This window comes from Paramisgurnus dabryanus, chromosome 22, assembly GCF_030506205.2.
Source record: "Paramisgurnus dabryanus chromosome 22, PD_genome_1.1, whole genome shotgun sequence".
NCBI classification, from domain to species: Eukaryota; Metazoa; Chordata; class Actinopteri; order Cypriniformes; family Cobitidae; genus Paramisgurnus; species Paramisgurnus dabryanus.
This window is the reverse complement of record NC_133358.1, coordinates 25,801,961-25,828,131: the sequence shown is the minus strand read 5'-3', so window position 1 is coordinate 25,828,131 and position 26,171 is coordinate 25,801,961. Positions and strand designations below refer to the sequence as shown.

The 26,171-nt window shown below is 36.3% G+C and overlaps 1 protein-coding gene across 2 annotated transcripts; it reads left to right on the top strand.

Annotated features, from left to right (window-relative positions):
* The first annotated feature begins 2,108 nt into the window (after nucleotides 1-2,108).
* snx7 (sorting nexin 7) lies at nucleotides 2,109-24,377 on the top strand. 2 transcript variants are annotated; one of them, XM_065258512.2, is made up of 10 exons: nucleotides 2,109-2,390; nucleotides 3,833-4,018; nucleotides 4,110-4,220; nucleotides 5,770-5,934; nucleotides 6,824-7,022; nucleotides 7,840-8,039; nucleotides 8,239-8,325; nucleotides 9,753-9,842; nucleotides 16,064-16,216; nucleotides 23,449-24,377. In XM_065258512.2, exons 1-10 carry the CDS (start codon nucleotides 2,280-2,282, stop codon nucleotides 23,524-23,526), a joined length of 1,380 nt encoding a protein of 459 aa, XP_065114584.1. In that variant the 5' UTR covers nucleotides 2,109-2,279; the 3' UTR covers nucleotides 23,527-24,377. The 2 variants fall into 2 exon arrangements, with proteins under 2 accessions (XP_065114584.1, XP_065114585.1); XM_065258513.2 differs by lacking the exon at nucleotides 9,753-9,842 and having other exon boundaries at nucleotides 2,110-2,390.
* Nucleotides 24,378-26,171: the final 1,794 nt, after the last annotated feature.

Genomic DNA, 26,171 nt, shown 5'->3' with positions numbered 1-26,171 from the left:
ACCCGTCTGGGGGGTAATAAATAAATAAATGTGTGCTTTGCAACTGTGCAACAGCCAGCGATGAGAAAGAGAGAGAGAGAGAGAGAGGGGCTGTGTGCGGATTTAATTAGAAAGCAAAGCTTTTTTGACAGTAAATTGATTTTTAATTGTCTTCTTCTGCATTCGCTCCAGGTGGCTGAAGTCTTTTCTATTTGATGTTTTGTGTGCTTTATGCGAGGGTTTCTCCTCCTGCCAAAACACAGTTTATTATGGCACACTGCAGATTAGCAAGCATTCCTCAAATCAAGCCTATTCTGTGTCTGAGGGACATCCAATGGCGTTTTAACAGAACTGTCGAAATTCTCTGCGGCACGGTCCAGCAAATGCACTCAGAAACAACAGCAATATGTTTTTTTTAAAGATGGTCTGGTCGACATCGCTAATGGGCCCAACAGGAAGGAAATGTAATTTGAAAGGAGCTGATCTATGTAAGCCATTGTTATGGGGTAATGCTGATGTAATTATTATCTGCCGATGATGGAGGTTGGTACAGGATGGATTTGGGACCTTGCCATGAATTAGTGTGGGATGCCAAGATGTCTTTCATTCATAGGGCTACAAAATGATACAGTGGTAGCTATGCTACCGTGTTTGACATTAAACAAGTATCTAAAGAGCCATGACAAGCAAAAGTAAAGGGGTGTGGTCAGAACTGATCTGGCGCCCGGGGCTTGACCGATAATATTTAGTATCTGCTGCAGTGTTTGAGTTATATTACATAATGTGCTCACGGGTGTACACGTGGTTATACCAGAACATGAGATCTTTATGACATCAAACATTTCCTATATACTGCTTTATAAATGACTTTGCAATAGGCTATTCATCATTTGTATTAAAAATAGTTACGTTTTAATTAATAGTCTGCATTGAACATTTTCACTGCGGCGACTAAATAAATCTTGTATTTTGTGTAGTCATACATCATACTGTACGATACTGCAACAAGGTTATGAAACTCTTTGATCATCAGACATCAAAATAAGGGAACTAGAAATAGCTTTAAACCTGATTGGAAAGTCATACAATTGGAGTGAGGCTAGTATTCCAAAGTATTCCAGCTAGAGCATTTTTATATACAGAATAATTTTATCCCTAAATATACTTAGAAAAATATTTAGTTTTATATTTAGTTTAGCAAATCACTATAATATTAAAACACAGGAAAGTCATATGTAAAACAATGTCTAGTACCATTATAACTCAATTTAGGAATTACAGGGTTTAAATTTATGGTAATATAATGGATAGAGTTGAGATTCAAAGAAATATGATCAAGCGCAAGACTTATTATAACCAATGGGATGTTCCTTATTTGATTGAACAAATGAAGTAACTGTGACTAATGAGGAAATATTCTGCAGGATATTTTATATTAACAACGAGAGTGTTCTCATGATAAGCACTGGAATTCAATATAGCCTGACTGAAATATCCCCCTAATTTGATATTTCTGAATAAGAACTTAATTTCATATTATATAAATGCCTGATTTTTGTCCCATAATACATTTTTACAAAGATATGAGAATACTTGACTGTTTGCAGATGTATAGATTTTCCATTGACATACTGTATGAAGTCTTAATTATGAGCTCTGCATCAATGCAGGGCCCATTTTTTTTGCGTTAAATTGAGCAACAGTGGCATCTGCTGGTTAGAAATGAAATAACAGGAATTCAATTCGCAGTTCACAGCAAAGGCAAAGTGCAATATGAATCTCAATCTGGGACATAAATAAATACAGACGTAAATTAATTTTAATTGTTTTATGTAACTATAATATTCACACATATATATATTTGGGCTAAATTAATTAAGAGAGGTTTTTCCTGTCTCTACACGGTGCATTGTAAGAAATATGACCACCATGTAATATATTAAATTATAGTTTTAAAAACACATCCTTTGATTAGTGTACTACTATATGGCCTCACAAGAACCATCTTTAACTCGTAAAATGCATTATGCAAAGCCTACATCTTAATTCGAAACGTTAAAAAGTTCTCACATCAAAATGGAATAACTTTAAGGTGTGTCACAAACTGATAATAGAGAGTAAAATATAATTTAAACTTAGCTTCATGTGGGCGTCCTGCAGAACTCTAGTCTCGGCCCTTTTTCCTTCCCTGTTTCCGATTCTGCGCAGTGGACGCCGATCCGCCTCAGCTGAGCGTTTCAGAGTTGTGCGGAAAAATTGATGAAGTCACGAAAATTAATAACAAAGTAGCGATTCGAGCAATGATGAGCGGAACTATCATCGACAACACCACGGTTTCAACACCAACAAACACCGCCGGACACATGTTAGATCTAGATGAAGAAGACGATGATTTGGAAGTTTTCAGTAAGGTAATTCATCATCATAAACTCATGAGAGACTGAGATCGGTTGCAAACTTTGCAGGTCACGCGATCAAATGTCACGTTCCACAGAATGTAAAAGTTTGCAACATTGTAACTTTCGCCGCGACAGTTGTTTAAATGTTTAGTAACAATGTATCGTTTGAGTTTCAGTAACGCGGACACATTAGACTAGTAGAGCAAAACTCTTTTGATCGTAAATCATATGGAAATCTCCACAGCTCACTCGAGCTGAGTCTTTTGCTTTGGTCTGAAGTTTCAAAGGTCAGCGATCAGGCGCGTTATGCTTTACTACTTCTTATAGATCTGGTTTTTGTTTCCAAAGTATTTTCTGTAAATGATACCAAACACGTACATAAAGCACAACTTCAGGCTGAGTAAAGAAATGCTGTCTGTAGCTAACACTTCCACTTTTGAGTGTCTAGACTTCTCTCTCTGTAACTTTTGGGCGGTGTTGCAATTTTGTTACAATAGTGATGAATGGCGGTGACGTGTTTTGCTTTTATTTTAAAACTTTAGTTTTGCTGACTATGAGTTTGTAAAGACAGGAAACAGACGCAAAGCAGCTCTCGTTAAGCGAGCTGGATTTGCATACGTCATTGTTTGGTGACATAGCAACAGTAGGAAAATCAGATGTTTTGCCTCTCTGTGATCAAAACAGTAAACGACACCTACAGAACAGGTTTAGGAAGGCTTTGGTCCAGTTTTAACAAACACAAGGGGTTGATAATATATACATATTAATTATATAAAGTTGAATAAAGTAAGCACTAACATTTATTTAATTATAATTTATGAAGCATAATTTATTAATATAATAATATCATTGTACAGTGACACACTGTACAGCATTAGATACAGTGATATGGTAATTATGTACTACAGTGCTAAATGATTACCATATTCATGTGCTAGGTAATGTAGATGTCCAATTACGTAAAAGGACACAATAGTAATACCATGTTTTTAAGATGTACTATAGTAAGATGTATTCCTGTATCTGCATTGTGTTGCCAATGCAAGGCTGTGGGTTCCACTCCCTGGAAACACTCACACTGGAAAAATAGCTTTTGATAAAAGTATCTACATTTTATTTCTCACTATTTGAGAAATTATCCGAAATGTAATGGCTGTTTGATCGCACTAATAATTTACATAAATTGTCTTAAATGTGAGGTAAGTAATTTTTGTGCAATAGCAAGCAAAACTGTAAAATAATGACTATTGAACCAGTTTCCAAATATATACCCTGGCAGAGAAAATCAACGTAGGTGTTTTCGCAGATTATGCTTGAATAGGAGACAATATTTTAGCATTAAAATAACCCTCACATCCACATCAGTTTCAGTATTTTGCTTGTTTTCAAAACACTGGTGTTCAATGTTGGCATCTCTTACATGCCCTAATCCACGTGTCCTGTATTATTTGCAGGATACGACAAACGGCAGCTCTTTCAACGCCTCCATGCAGACTTCCCCTGGTTCAATGATCAACCAGTACAAGTTTGAGGAAGAAGAGAGAGATGTTGACGCCAAAGACATTTTTGTCACAGTCGATAACCCTGAGACTCATGTGAATGCTATTGAGACATACATAACTTACAGGGTTGTGACCAAGGTACAGCGTACCCAAGCACAAATTTACCAACTGTGTGCTGTTAAATGCTGTTAATCATTCTTGCACATTTTTCATTTTTTTCTCACATCAGACAACTCGGAGCGAGTTTGACTCGAGTGAGTTTGAGGTGCGAAGGCGATACCAAGACTTCATGTGGTTAAAGGGACGTCTGGAAGAGGCTCATCCCACGCTTATTGTTCATGTAGGTGTCTTGAGTCTGTTTGTGAAACATGCTGTTGAAAATTAATGGACTTATTATGGAAGTCTGTGGGGAAACTCTAAAAATTAAAAAAGATTTTTATTACAGCGCTTAAATTCCTTCACTCCTTTTTTTGAGCTGTATGTTTCAGTGTTTACCTTATATATCTTTACACAGACAAGGTTAATTTCTACTATTAAACTTGTTAATAATGCTGTATACATATAGGGGCAGTTTCCCAGACAGATTTTAGATTAATCCAGGACTAGGCCTTAGTTTTATTAGGACATTATGGTATGGTTTCACAGACAAGGCGTAGCTAAAGCCAGGACTAGAAAAGGACATTACTGGTGTGTAATTCAATGGCACTGGCACATTTCAAGATCTGTCAGTGCAAGTTATTTTCTGTTGAGACAGCTCCAATATATGTCTTGGTCTAGGACAGAGTGGTTCTCAAACTTTTACCCCCACCCTTGTGTGCAGTACATCCCTTAAAATTATGACCTTAAACATTGTAAAACTTAAATTAGAATTAAACAAAATATATAAAATCATACAATGTAGTGCTGTTGGTTAGTAGCCTTATTTTTCTGAGGTTTAATTGCACAAAATGTATGATACATTAATAAAATGTCATAAAACTGGGGCCCCCCTGGCACCATCTTAGGGGCCACAGCCCCCAGTTTGAGAACCACTGGTATAGGACAAACCTTAAGCCTTGTCTCTGAAAATGGATTTATATGTCTGGTGTGCACCTTAAGACAAAACAATGGCACTTGATATATGTTAAAGGAGACATATCATGAAAATCTGATGTTTAAGTGCTATAATTGGGTCCCCAGTGCTTCTATCATCAACCTGGAAAATGTGAAAAAGATCAACCCAGTAACTTGGTTTTGGTAAACCATTCACTGCAAGCATGGGAAATATAGGTAATTGAAATTTGGCTCCCCTTGTGATGTCAGAAGGGGATAATACTGCCCCTTAATCTGCACTATCCAACTGCATTATTTGAGCTAAAACTTCAAATATGTACTCAAAGACATCAAAGATTTATTTTACATCTTAAAAAAAGTCTTGTGAAATGTCCCTTTTCAGATATGTCTACACTTAATGTCTAAAGCAGAGGGTCTGTTCTTTCATTTGATATATTGTATGTTTATATATTTAAAGAAGAACATCATAAAAAATGCTGGCGCTGGCTGGCAACTTAAAAAAAAAAGTGGGTTTGCACTTAATGCATTTTAGTCTCTAGACGAGGATAAGCCCTGTCTGAGAAACCGCCCCATTATGTGTAAGACTGTTGTATAAGTTGCTGTATGTTTGAAATTCTGTGATTTCATTTCAACATCTTTCTAGGTGTAACGCATTGTCGCTCAAACTTTAATTGTAAGCATGTTACTGTACATACTATTTTATTGTTTTTTTATAAGCAGAAGCTCAGCTTCTGCCATCCTTTCTTTAAACAATAATGTTTCAGTAATGTTTCTTGATTTTATAATCCTTTGTCGCTATATGATGAAACTAAACACAATGTTTTTTTTCTCCTCTGCCACTACCAGAGAAGTTTGTGATGCGAGGTATGGTGGAGAGGTTTAATGAAGATTTCATCGAGACAAGGAAAAGAGCGCTGAACAGGTTTCTGAACAAAATAGCAGAACATCCAATTTTCTCCAGCAGTGAGGATTTTAAGCTCTTTCTCACAGCAGAAAGTGGGGTAAGACACACACACACACTTAAAGTATTATATATGTGACCCTGGATCACAAAACCAGTCTTAAGTCTTGAAGGTCAATTTTTTGAAATTGAGATTTATACTTCATCTGAAAGCTGAATAAATAAGCTTTCCATAGGACAATATTTGGCAGAGATACAAATATTTCAAAATCTGAGGGTGCAAAAAATCTAAATATTGAGAAAATTACATTTCAAGTTGTTTAAATGAAGTTCTTAGCAACACATATTACTAATAATCAATACATTTTTGATATATTTATGGTAGGAATCTTCATGGAACATGATCTTTACTTAATATCCTAATGATTTTTGGTATACAAAAATTGCCTATTTAATGTATTGTTGGCTATTGCTACAAGTATACCTGTGCCACTTATGACTGGTTTTGTGGCCAGGGTCACATACTGTATGTTAGAAAAATTAGGGTTGAGCCACCTTTTGTTGTGGTGACATGCTACATGCAATTTGTGTCCTTGTGAGATACTTCAGAGCTTCCTAAAATTATACCAATACATGCCCACAGACGCAAACACGCACATGATAATCACCCCTGTATGTGATCTCAGTTTCTTCCCTTTAAGAGGATTATGTTGAATGCACACAGATAACGTGACAGTTTCTGTGTTTAGACTCGGCTGACTGACCTCTCAAGATAAGTACTTCATAAAGACTCCTGGCAGTCATAATAGTGTTGTTATGGATATTTGAAAGCTTTGTATGCAGCTATGATACGGTTACTGTTTTATCGCCTATTTTCTCTGTTGGTCCCGTTTCTGTCCGACCATGAAATTTAAGTACCGATTTAGCCGTTAAAGAGTCTTTTGGAAAATTGTTGATATCACAGACTGTTGCTCTAATCCTTTGTCCAGGCATTGGCCTCTCATAAGAAACAGGGTCCTGGGTTTCTGAGCAGAATGGGGGAGTCTGTGAGAGGTCTTGCCGCCACAGTTAGAGGGATCAAAAATCGGCCGGAGGAGTTTACCGCGATGCAGGAGTATGTGGAGGCCTTCGGGCAGAAGATGAGCTCACTCGATAAAGTTACACAAAGAATCGTCAGGGAGCAGAAAGGTTTGACCTGTTTATACTTTAAGTCTTAGCTCGTATAGTTTCATCTTCTCTTCTTTACTTCTTTTCTAATCTCCTTCTCTCTTCTCTTCTCGGTCCAATATAAAGAGGCTAGTTAAAGGATATTTTACTATGTTCTTACCTCAACTTGGACGAATTAATACGTACCTATCTTTTTTTAATGTGTGCACTTAATCTTTGTACAGCACGTCGTGAATGTGTTAGCATTTAGCCTAGCCCCATTCATTCCTTAGGATCCAAACAGGGATGAATTTAGAAGCCACCCAACACTTCCATGTTTTCCCTATTTAAAGACTGTTACATGAGTAGTTACACGAGTAAGTATGAGCGCACAAAATAAAATGTGGCAATTTTTTTAAAGGATAAAAAATGAGAACTATATTGTATGGCGGACGAGCACTTAGTTTGCAGCAACTCTTCCGCCTTGAAATATAGTTCTCATTTTATATCTGCTTATAAAAATTACCACGTTTTATTTTGTGCCACCATACTTACTCATGTAACAGTCTTTAAATAGGGAAAAGATGGAAGTGTTTGGTGGCTTCTAAATTCATCCCTGTTTGGATCCTAAGGAATGAATGGGGCTAGGCTAAATGCTAACACATTCACAACGTGCTGTACAAAGATTAAGTGCACGATTTGAAAAAGATAGGTATGTATTAATTCATCTAAGTTGAGGTAAGAACATGGTAAAATATTGAAAACGGTGGTGTTCTCCTTTAAAAAAAAAAAACAATAGCATGGGCTATAACTGCATACTCAGCAGTGTGGTATTATGGGAACTCTTCTATTGTCACAGAATACCTGGAAGAGCTGAAGGAGTGCGCGCCAACATACACGCTGTGGTCAAACTCTGAGGAGGAGCTGGCAGAGCCCCTGAAATGCATGGCAGGCAGTCTAGACAGGTGCTTCAAAGAGACAGAGGAGCAGGTCAAACACCTCAATGATAACCTCACTCCAATCATTCATGAATACGTCCTCTGTACAGACACACTTAAGGTAGACTGACTTTTCATCTCCATCTTCTATAATGTTTGTTTTCTTGATGTAAATTTAGTATTTTACGTTTGAATCCATTTGTGCTGTCTTGAGTGACAAAAAGTTATCAAAACTGATAAAATATTTTATCGTAAACTTAATAAAGAAAGATATTGATCGTGATCTTCATACTTTCACGAGTATCGACCATGGGTTTTAGACAGTGCTCAGGAGGCGAGACAACATCCAGGCTGAGTTGGAGGCGAAGACCGAAGCCCTCGTCGCGAAGGCGGCCGACAAAGAAGTAGTAAGTCTGTTATTGACTGTTCCCAATCTCTACTTAATCCATCCGGTGCTCTTTTGAAAATACTCTGAGATTATTTTTAATAAAACAGAGCTTTAGCTGGCATCTCTGCTTTCATTAGATATTCGTCGTGGGCTGTAAAAGGAATTTGGGGGGATTACATTAGTAGTGCGGTAGGTGTCCATTAAAGCAGCGGTGCACTTCAAATAGGACGGTTTAAATATTATTCATATTGCCAGAGCTAATATTGTCATATTTAAGTCTCTTTGGCTTTTTCAGTTTGTTTTTATCTATTCCATCAAATAGCAGAGCCCCAAAGCTTGGAAAAAGGCTATTATTGGGCAAAGTACTGCTGGTTTCCAGAGAAGCTTAGCGGCATCTCGCCTCTATTGTCAATTTAATTACAAGCCGTGATTGAGGGTTGCCCCCTTCTGACTTCCACAGCTTACTACTAAAGGCCATTTCTAAAATAGAAAGGTGTCCTTAATGATCTGGATTTTTTTAAAACAAAAAGCTGTATGTTCTGTACTTGCAAACTAATAACGAAGTACAAGAACTGATTAGCCACATGTGGCCAATACACATACTAGGCTGTAAGATCTTGTTCGCCCAGCAAGATGTCTTCAAGTTTGTGTTAACTTAAAGTTATTATTAGGGATGCACCGATTTTTTGGGCCGATACCGATTTAAACATACAACTTCTGGCCGATACCGATGCCGATACCGATATTAAACACTTGTATACAATACTTGTATACAGTTGGTCTATTAGCTAGTTTATTTCTGCATCAAATTATTTTTACTGAACATGGATTGGATCTAAGTAACATTCAACTGACCAACATAATAAGAGAGGCACAAATTAAGCTAAAACAAATATAATAAGACAGCATGACAACCTTCAAAGGTGGTTTTTGCTATTCAGCATTTATTTTATTAACAACATTAACTCATTTTTCTACATATAATCGATTTCTTTATGCATTCAATTAATAAACAATCGGTATCGGCCTTTCTCGTGCTATTGCCGATATGCCGATGGTTTCAAATTCATCAAAAATCGGCCGATAAATATCGGCGGCCGATACATCGGTGCATCACTAGTTATTATTGCGCTATTTGCAAGGGGCGGCAACTGATGTCAGTGATGACCTGCTGGCTTTGGGGCGGAACAATGAGGCAAGGTATAAATGTATCATAAATACATAAATGTATCAATCTGCACTACCAGTACACTATCAGAATGCATTTTCAGAGAGGCTGGAAACATTATAACCCCAAAAAGCCCTAATTAATGTCTCACCCTGCCGTCCACAACCAAGATGCTTTTTCTAAACTTCAGTGGTAACTTATTTTTGCAGTAAACATCTGTTGTGTGACTTCAAGCCCAGATGTGTTTATTCTCAATATTGCTCATGTGTCCATTAAAGGATTCTAGTGTGCTGGGTTTAGCATGGGACAGCTTGTTGGGACGGTCACCTGAAGAAGTCCAACAGCAAAAACAGGGGGAAATGAATGAGGTAATATTTCTCATGATGGTTTGGGCTTGGACTGACTACAGTAGCTTCTTCTGGCTTTATCTGCTCGAGCAGTGGTGTTTGTTTTTTATGGTTTTCAGAGAACTGGTTTTTAGAGGTCACCACACCCTGATATGAGGGCGTGTTGATGCCATTTTCTTTGTTTCACATGTTTTCCCATCTCAGCTTTGAAATTTTGTCGGTTTGTGGGTTTTTAACGCTTGAATGGTGTGGTGCGTTATGCTGGTCTAGCAGTTTCTACGCTTCTTGTAAATCTATCTGACATACTGCTGCTATTTAGAGTGGGTAAGTGCCTAACGTCTCAATCTACTGAGCATGTTAGTGTGGTAGGTTTTCTCTTATAGAAAGTAGGTTTGGTGTGTTTCTTTTGCGAGTTCCTTTATCATCTGTATCAATGTTATTAATACTTTGCATAGTAACTACTAAAGTTAACCATACTAAGAGATTGGGGATAAAAAAAATCACTATTTATAAAAAGCCTGTTCAAGGCTGTGATGTGCTTTCTAACCAGTAGAGGGCAGTAAAGTAGTTTCAAATGAATTGTAGAGGAATCTTTCTTCAGAAGGTCTAAATATATGAAGCAACTACATTTAGATGTAGGCATCTGCTTTATATGAACCAATAACTGTCAATGTATAGCTTTATACAGGGGCCCTAATGTATTTGGACACTTAGGTTGCTCTTAAGGATTCCTCCACTTTCATAATAAAGATTTTTTTATTCATTTATTTGTTTATTAGTCAGGGACAATGCAGCGCACATTATTACACATAGTTATCACAGTCAGAGTCATAACAATATGTGTTGCATAAAAGGTTTCTAGCCAGTAGGCTAATTTGCAACCCCAGTCCCTGGTCAGATCTTTCTAAAAAAAATAATGTCTAAATATAATATGTTTTTTTTAGGGCCGGGACTCGATTAAAAAAATTAATCTAATTAATTAGAGGCTTTGTAATTAATTAATCTAAATTAATCGCATTTTAATCACATATAAATATTTGACCTGAGAACATTAAGAAGTAATTTTTTTACATGGATTTTTAGTATACACTCTTAGAAATGATGTGTTAATTTTATACACATCATTGTGCGGTAAGCTTTTAACACATTATGTGTAATTTTAAGACATTATGTGTCATTTTGTGTTGATTTTGTGTTCAAGTATAAAACATGTTGTGTTAAAAGTAACACAAAATGTGTTGTTTCAATAATAACACAGAGATGGGTGGATTCCAGGATGACGCAGTTTGTTGTCCCAGAATCAACACTAATGTGTTGTTTTGACTGTCTGTGTTCCGGTACCTATTTGCGCGGATCCCCCACCTCACGTATAAAAACAACAAAACATAATATACTATATAGCCTATATTAAAATTAAAATATAAAAAATATATTATGCACATTTTTAAGTTGCACATCGTTTATAGTTTTCTTAAGTGGGATTCAGATGTGAAAAGCGCTGCGTAATGTACGCGCTTTTAGTCTTACCATTGAAACTTAACAAAATTAAAAAATAAGAGGTGATATATAGCTTTAGCCTACATAAATGCTTGTTTCTTTAATGTTGCAAGATCCTCTTCAGGTTTTCTTGCTGTTATGTTTATAATAGTTCATTGTTCAGAGTTCATATTGATGATCTTATAGTCCATTTAAAAATGTTCTTACAAACTGACTCTATTCGTCAGAAAAACACCATTTAACTTTTTTCCTTTACCTGCCGTCGCTATTCTCTGTGCGTGTCCTCCGTCAAAGTAGCCTATTAAAATTAATATGAAGTTGATTTTTGAAAGTCTTAAGCACACCGCAAATCAAACGTGCTGCTATATGCTCTAAATGCGCGTGTAAATGTAATTTCTGGGGACTGCCAAGCTGATTTTTAAGTGATATAGGCTACTCATTGCATGTTTTGGCATTCGGTAGCATATGCATCAATGAGATGCACGGTGTTGCTTTTAATGTTCTTTTTAATTTATATTCACAAAACCTAACAACAAAACATTGTTTATAATTAGTAGACAAATTATTTGAAACGAAATTCATTTTAAAGTAGCAAACAAAACTTAAATTAAACTCGCAATAAGCTAATTAAATTGAAACAAAACAACATTACAACAATATTTAAACCCAGCAATACTCAAACATTAACATATAACAGACATTAGGATACATGTTAAAATAATCTGTAGTTTGTTGGTAGATGTTTATTGGGCAAAACCTCCGTTGCAAACCTCCATTTACCAGAATAAATAATTTTTACTTTGAAACTGATGCGTTGTCCCGTTAAAATCAGCTGTTCGTTTAGGTTCCGTCTACTTTTATTTAAACTGCAGCACAACTCCGGAGTTCTCGAACTAAAACAGGGTCTGCAGCATTTACGAATGACTCCGTTAATAAGTGCGATTAAAATGCGTTAAAATGTTTAACGCGTTATTTTTTGTGTAATTAATTAATCTTAATTAACGCGTTAAAGTCCCGGCCCTAGTTTTTTTTTTTTTAAAGAACTACATAGTAAATACATTATATACTAACATCAACATTTCACAGAGTCGTGACCATATTACACAATACAGCACATCACCTAACAAAACAAGCCCCAAATTCACGATAATTTACTCACCCTCATGTCATCCAAAATGTTGATGTGATTCTTTGTTCAGTCGAGAAGAAATTTGTTTTTAGAGGAAAATGTTCCAGGATTTTTCTAAGTTTAATAGACTTTATTGGACCTCAATGGTTTATAGTTTCAATGCAGTTTAAAATTGCAGTCTCAACGCAGCTTAAAAGGACTCTAAACGATCCCAAACGAGGCATAAGGGTCTTGTCTTGCAAAACAATTGTCATTTTTGGCAAGAAAACTAAAAATGTGTACTTTTAAACCACAACTTCTTGTCTTGCACTAGCAATTTTAAACTACATTGAAACTGTAAACTCTTGAGGTCCAATAAAGTTTCTAATTTTCCCCAAGGAGAAAAATTCTGGAATGTTTTCCTCAAAAAAAATTCTTTTTTCGTTGTCTACAAAAACAACTTGGATGACATAAGGGTGAGTAAATTATCCAAATTTTATTTTTATGAAAGTGTAGTAATCCTTTAAGACATGAATGTTACTGCATTAAATTATAATGACATTTCCAAATATAATATATAACATATTTTAAGGCTAACCATTACACTAAAACATAGTTTTTCTATTTTAATGAGAAGGCAATACTTTCTGGTTGTCAAACATTTTTGAAAAATATTAATTGTTGATCAATTATTGATAAACCCAGTATTTTCTCTGTGTGAACTTGAAGGAAACTTTATTCAAAATATTATGTTAGAGCTGAGAAAAGGTCTAAATCATTTGTTTGCCAAATGCTACTGGGTGTCCTGCTTCTGATTGTTATTAATGCAATGACATAGTCACACAGCAAGGGTTGATCAGCGTAAGTATTGATCTGGCCTTGTTGTCAGTAGGGTAACGCGGCTGTAGACAGCTTCAAAGCTGCGTTTGGGTCCCCAAAGCGCTGCATCTATTCATGAACACAACCGCTGTTCCACAAGACATCCACACATCACCAAACACACATACCAGAATGAAATGGGATGGAAATATAACAACTACCTCTTGACCTTCATTAGCCTACCGGTCAATAAATATCTCCCTCTCTTTCTCTGTCTTTTATTACCTCTCTGTTTCAACCCAGTTCCCTTATATCTCATATGTCGTTTTTAACATCAACACGTCGCTGGGGCAGTACCCATTAAAAAGTAATATGTAACAGTATTAGAGGTACTAATATGCACATTTTAGGTACTTTTTAATACGGTACCGTCACAGTGACAGCTAAGGACCATTTTTTTCTGACAGTGTAGCTCCCATCATGAAGGCTTTTGCCACAAGTATCGGTAAGTTTTTTTTTTTTTTAGACAGAAAAGCGATTAATATAAATATAAAGATTTTGTTTATAAACAAAAAATTCTTCTGGATAAATAACTGAGCTGTGCATTTCTAATATTTTTCTATTTTTAATGAATGCGACCTAACTTGTACCAAAATCATATGAAACTAATAATTTTTTTGACTTTTTAAAAACAGGTTTTCAAAATAAGCCATTAAAATGTTTTAATATAAACATAAACTGAGCCCAACAATATGCAGCATTTTTAACATGTCATACTGTATATAGGCTGACATGGCAAATGACCTACTGTGAGTATTGCTGGCTCTTGTATACGATAAATTGCTTGTGATTAGTTTTTGTAAGTCACTTTTCATAAAAGCATCTATTGATAATTTTGTAAATAGTTTCTTTAATAGCTTCTAAATTTCAATGGTATAATGAGTTTGCCAGCAATAATTTGCTGCAAAAAACAAGTTGTTTAGTCTGATTGTGAGTGAACCTGTATATAATGCAGTCAAGAAATTTAATATTTGTATAAATCTCAGATTTCTGTTTATGCTGTTTAATAATAAGAGCATTTTACGTAATCTATCCGTATTGTCTCTTGCCATTATCACTCTTTTAAGTTGCTGTTTGTGACCCTTTTAGATCAAACCTACCATCCATAAGTTATAATGAGTTATAATTTCCACTTTAGTTAGTATGCTACCTTCAGAAGGCAGCTGTAGACTGCAAGCACTGTCAAAAATAAAGGAACAAAGCTGCCACTGGGGAAGTACCCTTTAAAAAAGTCAAAATTTGCACCATATTGGTACAAAAATGTATCTTTGAACTGCCAGTATGTACCTTTTAAAGTACTAATATGCATTTTTTTGGGTACAAAGTTGTACCTTTTTAAAAGGGTTCTGTCCCAGTGACAACTTTTGTACCTTTATTTTTGAGAGTGAGGCAAGCTCACTAGGTTTTGGAGCGGAGCAAAATAGTAAACTGACAATTATAGTCAGACTATGGTTTGAAAATAGTTTTAAAAGCTGTCGGATATATTTAGCATCATTCGATTAAACTACTCAGACATTCTTTTAGAGAAATTGCAGTGAGCAAAGAAACATATTAACTTAATAACGGATACAGTTTACAGCACAGCAAATATATCACTGCATGTTTAGCAAGTTTTTAGGATAGTAATGAAACTTTTTAACAACACTTTAAAACTGCCTGTATGTCAACTCTCTGATTGTAGAACAGCTATACAGTGTTTTTACTGAAATGCTTGATTTTAAAATCTTGATTTAGACTGTCAAAACATATTTTAGGAACATAAAACATAAAATGTTTTTATTAAAAACGTCATGCATTATTAGCCTCGATTTGAGTCATGTGCAGGTACTCCTGTTACTGTTCGGGTTTGTTTTATAGGGTTTAAAATCGAAAATCAATTCTGCAATCAGATTTTTATGGCCAGGAATAGGATCCTTACTATAAGAATAAAATGTCAATGCCTTTTATTAATCCCTGCATGCGCATTTCAAAGTAGCTAAAGTTTTTTCATATGTTTAGGCATAATAACCATATGGGTTGGTATCAAAATATTTTTTTTAGCTAATCTTAATAAATGATGTATAATTGTATATGTGTGATTTAAATTCTTGGGACCACCGATGTAAAAATTAGCGTTTCGCTACAATCCGGCATGTTTACATGTATGATTGTCATGCTTGTTCATTAACATGCACTGTCCCAATCAAATAAATTATAAAAAAAAATCCACATTGGAATTGAAACCGGGAATCGAAAAGAATTGAAATTAATAGGTAGAATTAAATCAATAAATATCGAATAGTACCCAACACTTACTGACACTTATTCCAGCTTGTTTCAGCTTTTAGTCAGCTAATGGACATAAAAAAACCTTAAAGGTGGGGTGCATGATCTCTGAAAGCCAATGTTGAAATTCAAAATCACCTAAACAAACATGCCCCTACCCCAATAGAATCTGGACCTTCTTTTGATAGATCCATCCCACACATACGCAACCCAGGCAATGATGTTGTTAGTAGACACGCCCCTTACTGCTGATTGGCTACAAGTGTGTTTTGGTAGTCAGCCCGTCTCCCTTTTCCTGTGTTTTTCAAAAATCATGCACCCTGCCTTTAAAATCCTACAATAGTACCATCTATAAATTAATCTCCTCTAAAATTGCTAAAAATAATCGAATCAACCTTGCTAACCAACCAATCGGTTATTGGACAACTCATAAACCCATCTTTGGTCGGGGTGACCTGTTGTAATGATGTATCATTGTGTTTGTCTATTTCAGATGAGGGAAGACTTGGAAAAATTGGATGACAGGCTGGAGTGGGCAAATAATGCATTAAAGAGTGACTGGACACGCTGGAAGAAGGTCATGAGAACTGATCTACGATCAGCCTTCATTGACACTGCAGAAAAGAATGTGAATTACTATGAGAAGGTGAGATATGCAATGTAGTTTATATTAAACGTCTATGTGGACTAAGGGATTTTGCGTTGTAAATAATGGAGTATTTCTATATTATCAAAGCTTTTATTTAAAAAAATAAATCATGTTTTCTATAAATGTGACGCCATTAAATTTGACAAGGCTTTAAATTAGGAATGTAATAGGCTTTATGCCCAGCTGCACTACTACTTGAACTTCAGCCAGCTCCTTGTTTCCTGTCTGCCATTATTGGACAAACTGATTAATCCAGGTGTGCCTGACCTCAGTAGTCACAACAACACTAATCAGACACACCTGGATTAATCAGTTTGTCCAATAATGGCAGACAGGACACAAGGAGCTGGCTGAAGTTCAGGAAGTAGTGCAGCTGGGCATAAAGCCTATTGAGAACATTTTAGAAGTGAGAGATGAATGTACAAAGCTCAAGGGTGGAAAAACTACTCCCAGTTGAAGACTCTAACAAACTGCCGACAGATTTGAGAAAGATGTGTATGACCATCTGCCTGCACACATTTGCATGGTTGCTCTGGATATGTGCCAGCAGAGGGAGGTAGTATCTCATTTTTATACCCACTGACAAGTAATTGCTCTCCAAGTCTCTAAATGTTGATACTTCTAGCTAAATTGGATGTGTTTAATAAAGCACGCTTCCTAATTTATCTCTTTAAGCTCTTTCGTCTGTTTTTCAATCTTAAACTGAAAGCTATTACACAACAGAGAATGAGAAAGAAAGTGTTTTTAATGTCAAACTTTAGTGATTTCTGGTTACCTGCTGTGCCCTCATAGGCCCCTAGAGACCAAGCTGTTGTTTTAAGACAGGAACAGAGATGAATTGTTTATAGTAAGAGGAAATCTGACAAACTACTAGCTCTCTGGAGACCAGTAGAGATGGGAAAGAGACATCCGGTGAGATTCATTCGATGGAAAGCAGATTCAAAAACAAGGCATGATGCAGAAGAAAATTATCATTCACTCGTGTTACTGTACAATCGCACCGTCACCAACGAGAGGGTCCAAAAACGCTCTGGCTACCCTGCCAACAACTGTTTAGAAAAAGAGTAGTGGACGGTCTGACGACGCTCAAATGCTTTCTCTGAACTCCTCTCAAGCAGAGGACTTTTATTTGTTTCCGCCTTCCGATTGATTGCTGCCGAACGTTTCCATTTTCTGTTCCGCCCGCCGAACCGCATCATAGCTCATTATTACCATAAAGTTGTGCTGATTTCAACTTCTCCTCGACGCTCACATCGTCCAAGACGCGCTGTTGCTCTCCCCAGAGCTCGCCATTGAAAATGAATGACTTCCGGACACTTTGACATTCCCGCCGGCGGTGGTGTGAACGCACAGTCAGGCAACTTCCCAAGCTACTTATAAATTAAACTACCATCAATATTTTATTTTTAGCCGGCTGTTGGGTTAAATAACCCCCCAAAATTATATTTGACCCAACACTGTTAAAACAACCCAACATTTTGTGTTGAAACACAACAATAATCCAGCATTTTTTTTTAAGTGTATAGCTCTGTGGCAGCGAGTTTTTTCCTCACTCACATTTTCAGGAAGAATCTTGCTGTTAGTCACTTCCCAAACATCTCTATGGGTTAGCCCAAAATTATGTGTACGATACCTGTGCAAATTTATGAAAAACAAGAAGGGAACATTAATAAATTGCTCTACATTTATCTGTGCTCAGATCTTTTTGAATCCGATGCTTATTCCTTGCACGATTGTATCTTGTGTAACCTCCAGGCAAAGAAACATTTTTATGTTGTTGAAGGAGAGGCTAGACCGCATCAAACACTGACATAAAAGAGAGAACGAGGTGCGAGAAAAGGTAATAAAAATAAGTGTTTGTGTAAAAGAAAGGCCATGGAGAACTTTACCAGCCTTAATTTGTAGAGAGACATCAGGGACACGTCAGGGTGTATACGAGGTCATTGTCTCTAGATCCAGGCTTTGAATTTGGTCAGAACAGAGGACGATCATGCTGTGAAACTGTGTACCGTTATAAGGGGCCGTTCACATGTCGCGCCTAAAAATGCGTGGAAACCGCTAGACGCGTCGGTTCTTGTCAAATGACTTGCGGTGTGCTTGCAGCATTCTGAAAAGTTGAAGTTGAGATGTTTTTAACTCGATGTTGTGCGGACGCGCCTGGAAAAACGAGCGACTATATTTGAAATAACGAACTTGAGCGCGCAAAAGACGCGATATGTGAATGGCCCCTAAAGGTAGAGAATGAAGGCTAACAAAAATGCACGTGAAAGCTTGACTTGGCTGGCTATGCTTGGCTTTGAAAGAAAATAACACAAACTTTAGTTCAATATATAATAGCTGAGATGTAATGCATCATCATGTCCTGAACTTTTAAATCTAAATCTATCTAGAGAGATCAACAACTCAATTGCAAAATGTACTGGACTATGGGCCAATGATATAGAAAATAAAACACATCAGACAAGGCTACTCCAAGACTAAAACACACATTTGGGGTGTCTCAACTGATAATAACCTGCACTGATGGATCTCAAAATATGCCTTGCCATAGATTTGTCTCAGGATACACACCAGTAAAGTCTTTTTGAAAGGCGTGTTTGGGTCAGTGACAAAAACTGTTTGACGAGAGAAATTCAAAAATCTAAAAATAAATTCAAATAAAAGCACGCATCAGGTATTTCCATTTTATGAAAGTTAAGACTGAATGGACCTGAAAATGTCAAATGGTGTAACCGCCAATTGCGTCAAAGAAAGAGAAATATTAAATATTTTATCCACCTCGATGGCATGTAAGCATAATTTTAAAAATAATAATTTTATTATTTAATTCTAAATGTAAATTTTAATGCGTTTTTGTGTTTGTCCGGACATTCTGAAAACAGCTCTGTTTTCTAAATAACCTTTGACAAATGATGTAAAAATGTATGTAAAAAATTAAATTACACTAAACTAGATGATTACATTTTATTACACATTTTTTATGAATATATTTATATTTTCATAAAAAAATACTTGTTACACCAAGTGACACAGACCGGTTACACCAAATTTACATTTTTGCAATTATCCCCCAAATATTCTTTCAAAATGAAATAAAACCTAAAATTTTAGGTTTGGTCCTCAAAAAAGAGAATGTATGCAAGTAATTTGCTAATTTATTTTGAAATTTAACCCTTTTACATTTAATTGAAGCATACCGACACAAAATAATTAACGTTACGTCATTGACCAGTTTACAAAAGATGTTTATACGTCTTAATTTAACTAGGCTTTAGCTAAGCCTTGTCTGTGAAAGCAGGCCTTTATTTTTGTAAATCTCTATTTAGTTAATAGCTTGTTTGTCACAATAGTAAAATGCAGTGGTTCTCAAACTGGAGGCCACCAGATGATGCCAGGGACATTTTATTAAAAATATTAATTTACATAATATCTTTGTTTATTTATTTAGTTTATTTCAAATTAAGCTTGATATTGTTTTGAGTCATACGTTTTCTTTGGGTGACCACAAAGAGGATGCACCTTACACATTGATGAAGATCCATATGCTCTGTGCTGATGTGGGTGGATATTTAACATTTGCATGCTATTTGATACTGACAATACAGCAGTCATGTACTGTAACATGGCAACATCAGAGCATTACCATGGGGATGCCATAGCAACAAGGATGTTGCTGAAAAGATGGCAAAGGATCTGTCATTAAATGTAAATATCAACCGGCTTAGAGACATCGAGACAGGTTTTTCAAACAGACTTTCAAAATGTTTCTTTTGAAAGCAGAGTTAAAACAAAAGCTGATGCAATGCTTTTAATAATTCACATTTTGTCCAAGTGTATCTCCACTTCTCTAGTTGAAACAAAAGTGTTGTTTACGTCTCTGGTGCGTTTGTGTTTATATTTCACATTACTATCATTGACTGATTCCAGCACATTTGAACGGAGCAGCTAATGGATAGACTCTTAACAACCCTTCCAATACTTCAAAAGCCAGAGCCAATACTGTTGAAGCCATCAGTAACCATGTGTCAAACTAAATCTCCCTCTCTTGACTACTTAAATAGGCATTGACATTTTCAATTCTTGTGAACAAACTCTTGACTCTAGTGTTTCTTGTCCAATCAAAGGGTCACACGGGCAGCCCATTATTGTAGTGCAAGAAAAGCTTTTTTGTCATTTATTCTGGATACGGGCTATAAAACATTTTCTTGGAAGTTATGGTCTTGAATGGAGAACTTTTCTTTTGTAGTTTTTTTTTTCATCCTCATCTAAATGTACTATTCTTTCAGCTCAAGTCATTTTCCTACAAATCGAAAAAATTGTGTAGATTAGCCAATTTTTCTTTCAGATCTGAAAAATGTATTTTCCACATCTGAATGTGGCTGTGTCATTTTCCATCTCCTTTTTTTACCGAGTACAGATCGACCAACATTTACTGTATTGTTAAACCTCTGGAGCAAGAGAATGAAATGATACAAAATTATAAATTGTATAGTTTATTTAAATAAAAGTGAACAAAACACTGAAGTCTAATGTGACCCCATTGCTGAGATACTGTTTGTCCTGACCACGTCAAACCGAAAAAGCTCAATATCCTGTTTGATTTTTAAGTTTACATTTTTCTTGGCTCATTTAGCAGGCGCTTTTAGCTGTAAGTGTATTACAACTGCATTCGAAGTACTGGGAATCAAACCCATGATATTTGCTTTGCTAACACAGTGTTCTTGCTGTTGAGCTACAGGAACACATCTTTCGTAAGCCCTTTTTTACACAGATAACAGAAAAACGTGTCCAGGATTTGTCCAAGGATTGTGTGACTTTTGGTTCATTCAGACTGCCAGGGATTTTCTGAAATCTGTGTATGCATTCAAACACATATCGGCAGTGCCGTGATCATATCTTGAATATTGGTTGGACTAAACAGGATGTGTTTCGGGAATGTTACTGCAATGTTACTAGATCCCCATCCCGGATGCAATCCCAGGATCAGTTACAGGACATGTTTGGGATAGAGCCTGACCGATAAAGGATTTTGAAGGCCGATACCGATACAAATGTTTGTTGGTTTTAAAATCCGATATTCCGATATATTAGCCGATTTTTTTTTTCAGAAACGCGCAACAAAACATTAACAGGTTTCCCTTACATTATTTATTTGTAGTTATTGATGAGTTTTAACTAAAATAAAATGATAATGCATTTTAAAAAGAAACTTGTTTCTTTTATTGTCTCAAAAGAACAGAGGAACATCGAAATATTAAAGTTCTGATAAATAAAATGTATAAAAATACAAACTTAAGATATGAAACGTTAAGGCCTTTGAACAAAAACACAAAAACAACAACAACCAAATCAAAGTTACCAGTTTTAAAAGACTTGGTTCATAAATAAAACTTTGAATAGGCAAATTCTGTTAAGTTCTGATAAATAACAACAACAGCAAAATATAAATTGCTGATCACTTGACTAAGGCAGTGGCTAGACCCCTAAATCTGGACCCCACCAGCACCTACTGGTTCAGAGCGCTCTGTCAAAAACACCAACAGTGAGGAAATCGAATGAAGGCTGTTTCGTCCGGGGGTTTTTTTTTATATTAATTTTTAGGCCATTATGAATGCCGATATCGATAGTTTGGAAAATGCCTGATATCGGCAGATAATATCAGCTTGCCGATATATCGGTTGGGCTCTAGTTTGGGATCACACGCTGTGTGAAAAGGGTTCTAGAGTGTTTGATAGAGACTGCCTGCTATTTGCTTGTTAAGGCTGACGTCATGGAGCGCTTCCGGGTCCGACCGACCACAAAAGCGAAATTAAAAAATAATGTTAATATTCACTCATATCATAATGCAAAACAAAAACACAGATCCTTATTTTTATCAGCATGGATTTTTTTTTTTACAAATTATTAATATATTGCTGTCAGTGATTCTGTGAGTCTGGAGTCTGCTGTGTTCATTATGAGTGTATAAAATTTTTGTTTCAATGTGTAATATGAATAAATTGTCCTCCATAAACTGCTTTTTAAATAACAACCTCCATTGAAACAAGTGGAGGCTTGGACCCGGAAACAATATTCCTTATGTCATGACTTAACAAGCGGATTCTAAACTATTTGCAGACCTCTCTCCAAAGACGAATAGCTGTGTCCTAGTGTGGTTCGGAAAGCTACTGTGTTCCAACGTCCCCACCCCTACGCCCTGTCTAAAGTCATTTACTGAGGTCACATCACGCCTGAATCCTGTGGTTAACTCTTTCACCGCCAGCGTTTTTAAAAAAAGTTGCCAGCCAGCGCCAGCGTTTTTCATGATTTTCACCAAAGTTTAATGCCTTCCAGAAAATGTTCTTCTTTAAATATATAAACATACAATATACCAAATGAAAGAACAGACGACCCTCTGCTTTCAAACAAAAAAAAACGTTTCATCCTACCTTTAGTGGTTCTTTTGCAATCAGCTTTTGAATATGGGTAGGTTTCTGCAAAAACACCACATTTTTAGCAAAAAGCAGAGATAATTCCATTTTTATGACGGACTTTTCATAGAGATCCCATTCAGAGCGATCTTTAAAACAGACACGGACATGCAGCCGCTTGCCATAGGGCAATACTTCCGGTTTTAAAAAGTTGCGGAAGGGCGCCACCTGGTGGATAATAACGGTATTGCGGAAAGACGGAAAATCTCGTCATTGGCGGGGAAGCGTTTTCTCTTAATTGACGAGATATCTCGTCAATGGCGGGGAAAGAGTTAAGGAACACATTGATTAACTGCTTTTGACAGCTGGGCGCCCACAACCGACGTGTGTCCTAAATCTATGCTTTGACACACACTCACAAGTGGCATGCAAGCGGTTTGGGGTGATGTGGGCTCTGCGAGGCGTTTAGGTGCTTGGACGGAGGTTGACGAGTCCCAGTCAGGACATTTATCAAAGGCTTAGCAAGTGACACCTAAATGGTGCTCGGGGTGAGGAGCGACCTCAGCTTGTGAATGGAATTGGAAGCCAAATGGGAGACACTTGTCAGCCCTCACATTGTCTGTGTGTTTAATATCTGTCTATTTTACTGCTGTCAGGGATGTGAGAACATAAAAACTCAATTACTGCATGTATTGAACTTGTCTTTTATCATATTACTGTTGCTGTTGTCATGTAAACCCAGTTAAGCATTGGATAATGAGTGAGTTTTACTGAACTTAAATGAGTTTTTGTTTAATATGTGCCTGTGTTCTCTTGCAGTGTTTGGCAGTATGGGAGTCATTTCTGATGTCTCAGAAAACAGATGCTGAAGGAAGAGAAATGTTGGACTCATCCTAATCTTCCATGGTGCTTTTAGCCTACAGGGGACCCCAAAAAGAGACGTTTTTTTGTGCTGACAACAGAAGCTTTATATTAAGAGACAAAGACGCAACCAAAGAAGACCCGTTACCACATGCAAACATCAGCTAGCATTTCCCGGCTGACCCAGAAAGAGATCTATATCGGAAATATTGTTTTTTTTCCATTAATCTGTTTCCCCCAAAGCACACTTTTGTCCACTCAAGTTATTTTTATAATGGTGAAAAACTAATATCGGCAAATTTTTTATACAGAGACATATTTTTCATTTCTGTTTATATGTGTAATAAACAGGAGATTGGGTTTCAGGGCATGAGGAGATGCAATTCATGAAAAATGAAGATGATTGCATCATCTGACCTTTTATAGTAAAAATGGTTTCCCCAAGGATTTAATCGATATGATTATTTTAGATGCATATGCCCTGCCCTTTTGCAGATCAATGCAAAAGCTGTTTACCATTTATCAGGACTGCCTCGCTGAAAAATATCTACAGTGTTTAAATAAATACAAATGCAACCTGAATGGATGCATTTCTTGCATTGGGCTGAATTTATCATTGCATTATCATATTTAGGGTACTGTAAATTTATCCAGAAATCATACTTTAATGAGATGCTGACATTCCAGAATTGTTTACATTTTATTGAAGTGCATTATTTTTGGCAATAATGCTAACAATAGCAATGAGCAAATCAGTATGTGCGGTGATTTGAATGCTATGCACTAATATCTGTGTAATTTAATTGCAAAATGACTTTTTGGTGATATGCTTTTTATGGAATTCTGTGTATTGGATGGTAATGAAGACAATTGAAATGATAAAATAGTGGATGTTGTGGTGTTTTTTTATATACTCTGAAGAACAAGTGAATAAACAGCTGTATAGTATGTTGGACCGTCCATTAGGTTACTTTTACAAGCTAAGCGAATGAAGTGTTAAACATCTACATCAATTTGCATTGAAATGGTTACTTTTGATGGTATTGATTTAACATTATCTTTGATAAATTTGCATGCAATTTTAGTTTCGCATCTTATTCTCAAACGATTTATTTAAAGGAACACAAATTTAACTTATTCACTGTATCCCCAGAGTTAGATAAGTCCCTACATACCTTTCTCAGGAAGCAGCCCCCGCTAGCTTAGCTTAGCACAAAGACTGGAAGTGAATGGCTCCAGCTAGCATACTGCTCCCTATAAGTGACAAAAAACGCGAACATTTTCCTATATATGTGTTGTGATGTGTATAGTCACACCGTGTACATATAAAGGTCATATGAGACACAGCCATCTTTTAAGTTTTAACAGTATACATACTGTGAACTATATTCTCAGAAGGCGAAACACTGCTACTTGGGTGGAGTGATTTGCACAACTCTGAGCGAACTCTCTGCTCATCACCAGGAGGCTTCTCGGGTGCTGCGAGCAAATCACTCTGCCCAAGTAGCTGTGCTTTACCTTCTGAGAATATAGTTTTCAGTATGTATACTGTTAAAAGATGGGTGTGTCCCATATGACCTTGTTATTTGTACACGGTGTGACTATAAAAAATCACAACACATAAATAGGTGTTATTTTGTCACTTATTGGAAGCAGTTTGCTAGCTGGAGCCATTCACTTCCAGTCTTTTTGCTAAGCTAAGCTAGCAGGGGCTGCATCAGACAGAGTTACAGTTTGCAAAAAGATTTTAAAAGTTATTGGTAGCTCAGAAATTATTATATATATATATATATTTTTTTAGAAGTAATCCATTCAAATACATTTTTAAAAGTCCATGCAGCAAAGCCAATTGTTTCATCCGATCCTTCAAATCCCTCCCTTAGCACTTTGACAAGCTAACCCATACTGTACTTCATCAAAAAACAATGTTTTTCTGAGTCAAAGTCTGTTCATGTGTACATGAATACTTTATAAGCCTGCAATGGTACAATGAAAGAAAACCAAAGCCAAGAACTGTCACAATCCAAGAAAACCAAAACAGCAGGAAGTCCCAGTTTTACAAAAATGCCAAATTTATGTTTGAATGTAAAATACATTAACCATCACATACATGCCACCTATTCTGGGTGTACTGTGGCCCAAGATACTGAAAGAGACTTCAGCCCCTCCTGCGGGTACAAGTGGATTTGGAGGATGTGTCACTTGCTTGTTTTGTAGGTTTTAATGTACTCTCTGATCAGCAGCTGCTGTTCCCTTGGTTTAGCTGACAAGATTTAAAGGCATTACTCAGGGTCTGGGATTTCCTCATGGTGAAGTGAGAACAAAAATGTGACCAGATTGATCAAACATCCACAGGAAAGCCCAAATTCAATCCAACTGTGGTTCTCCTTGTTTCCAATTGTTTTAAATTTCAAAGTCATTGAGAGAGGAAATTATGATTTCCAGGGAGAATTTTTTTTGCTATTTCAAAGCTTAGTAGATAATATATTTCTTATTTAGGTTTTAAAGTATGACATTTGCATATGTTTCTCCTAAATGTGTTTAGGAGGCATAAAAGAAAACAGTTGAAACAATTGTTGACACACGAGTTTACATAGCTGAAACATTTATAGCTAAAATGAATCTGAGGATAAACGTTTATTATGCTAATTATTATTTGACGGCTTTCATGTCTTTGGGGG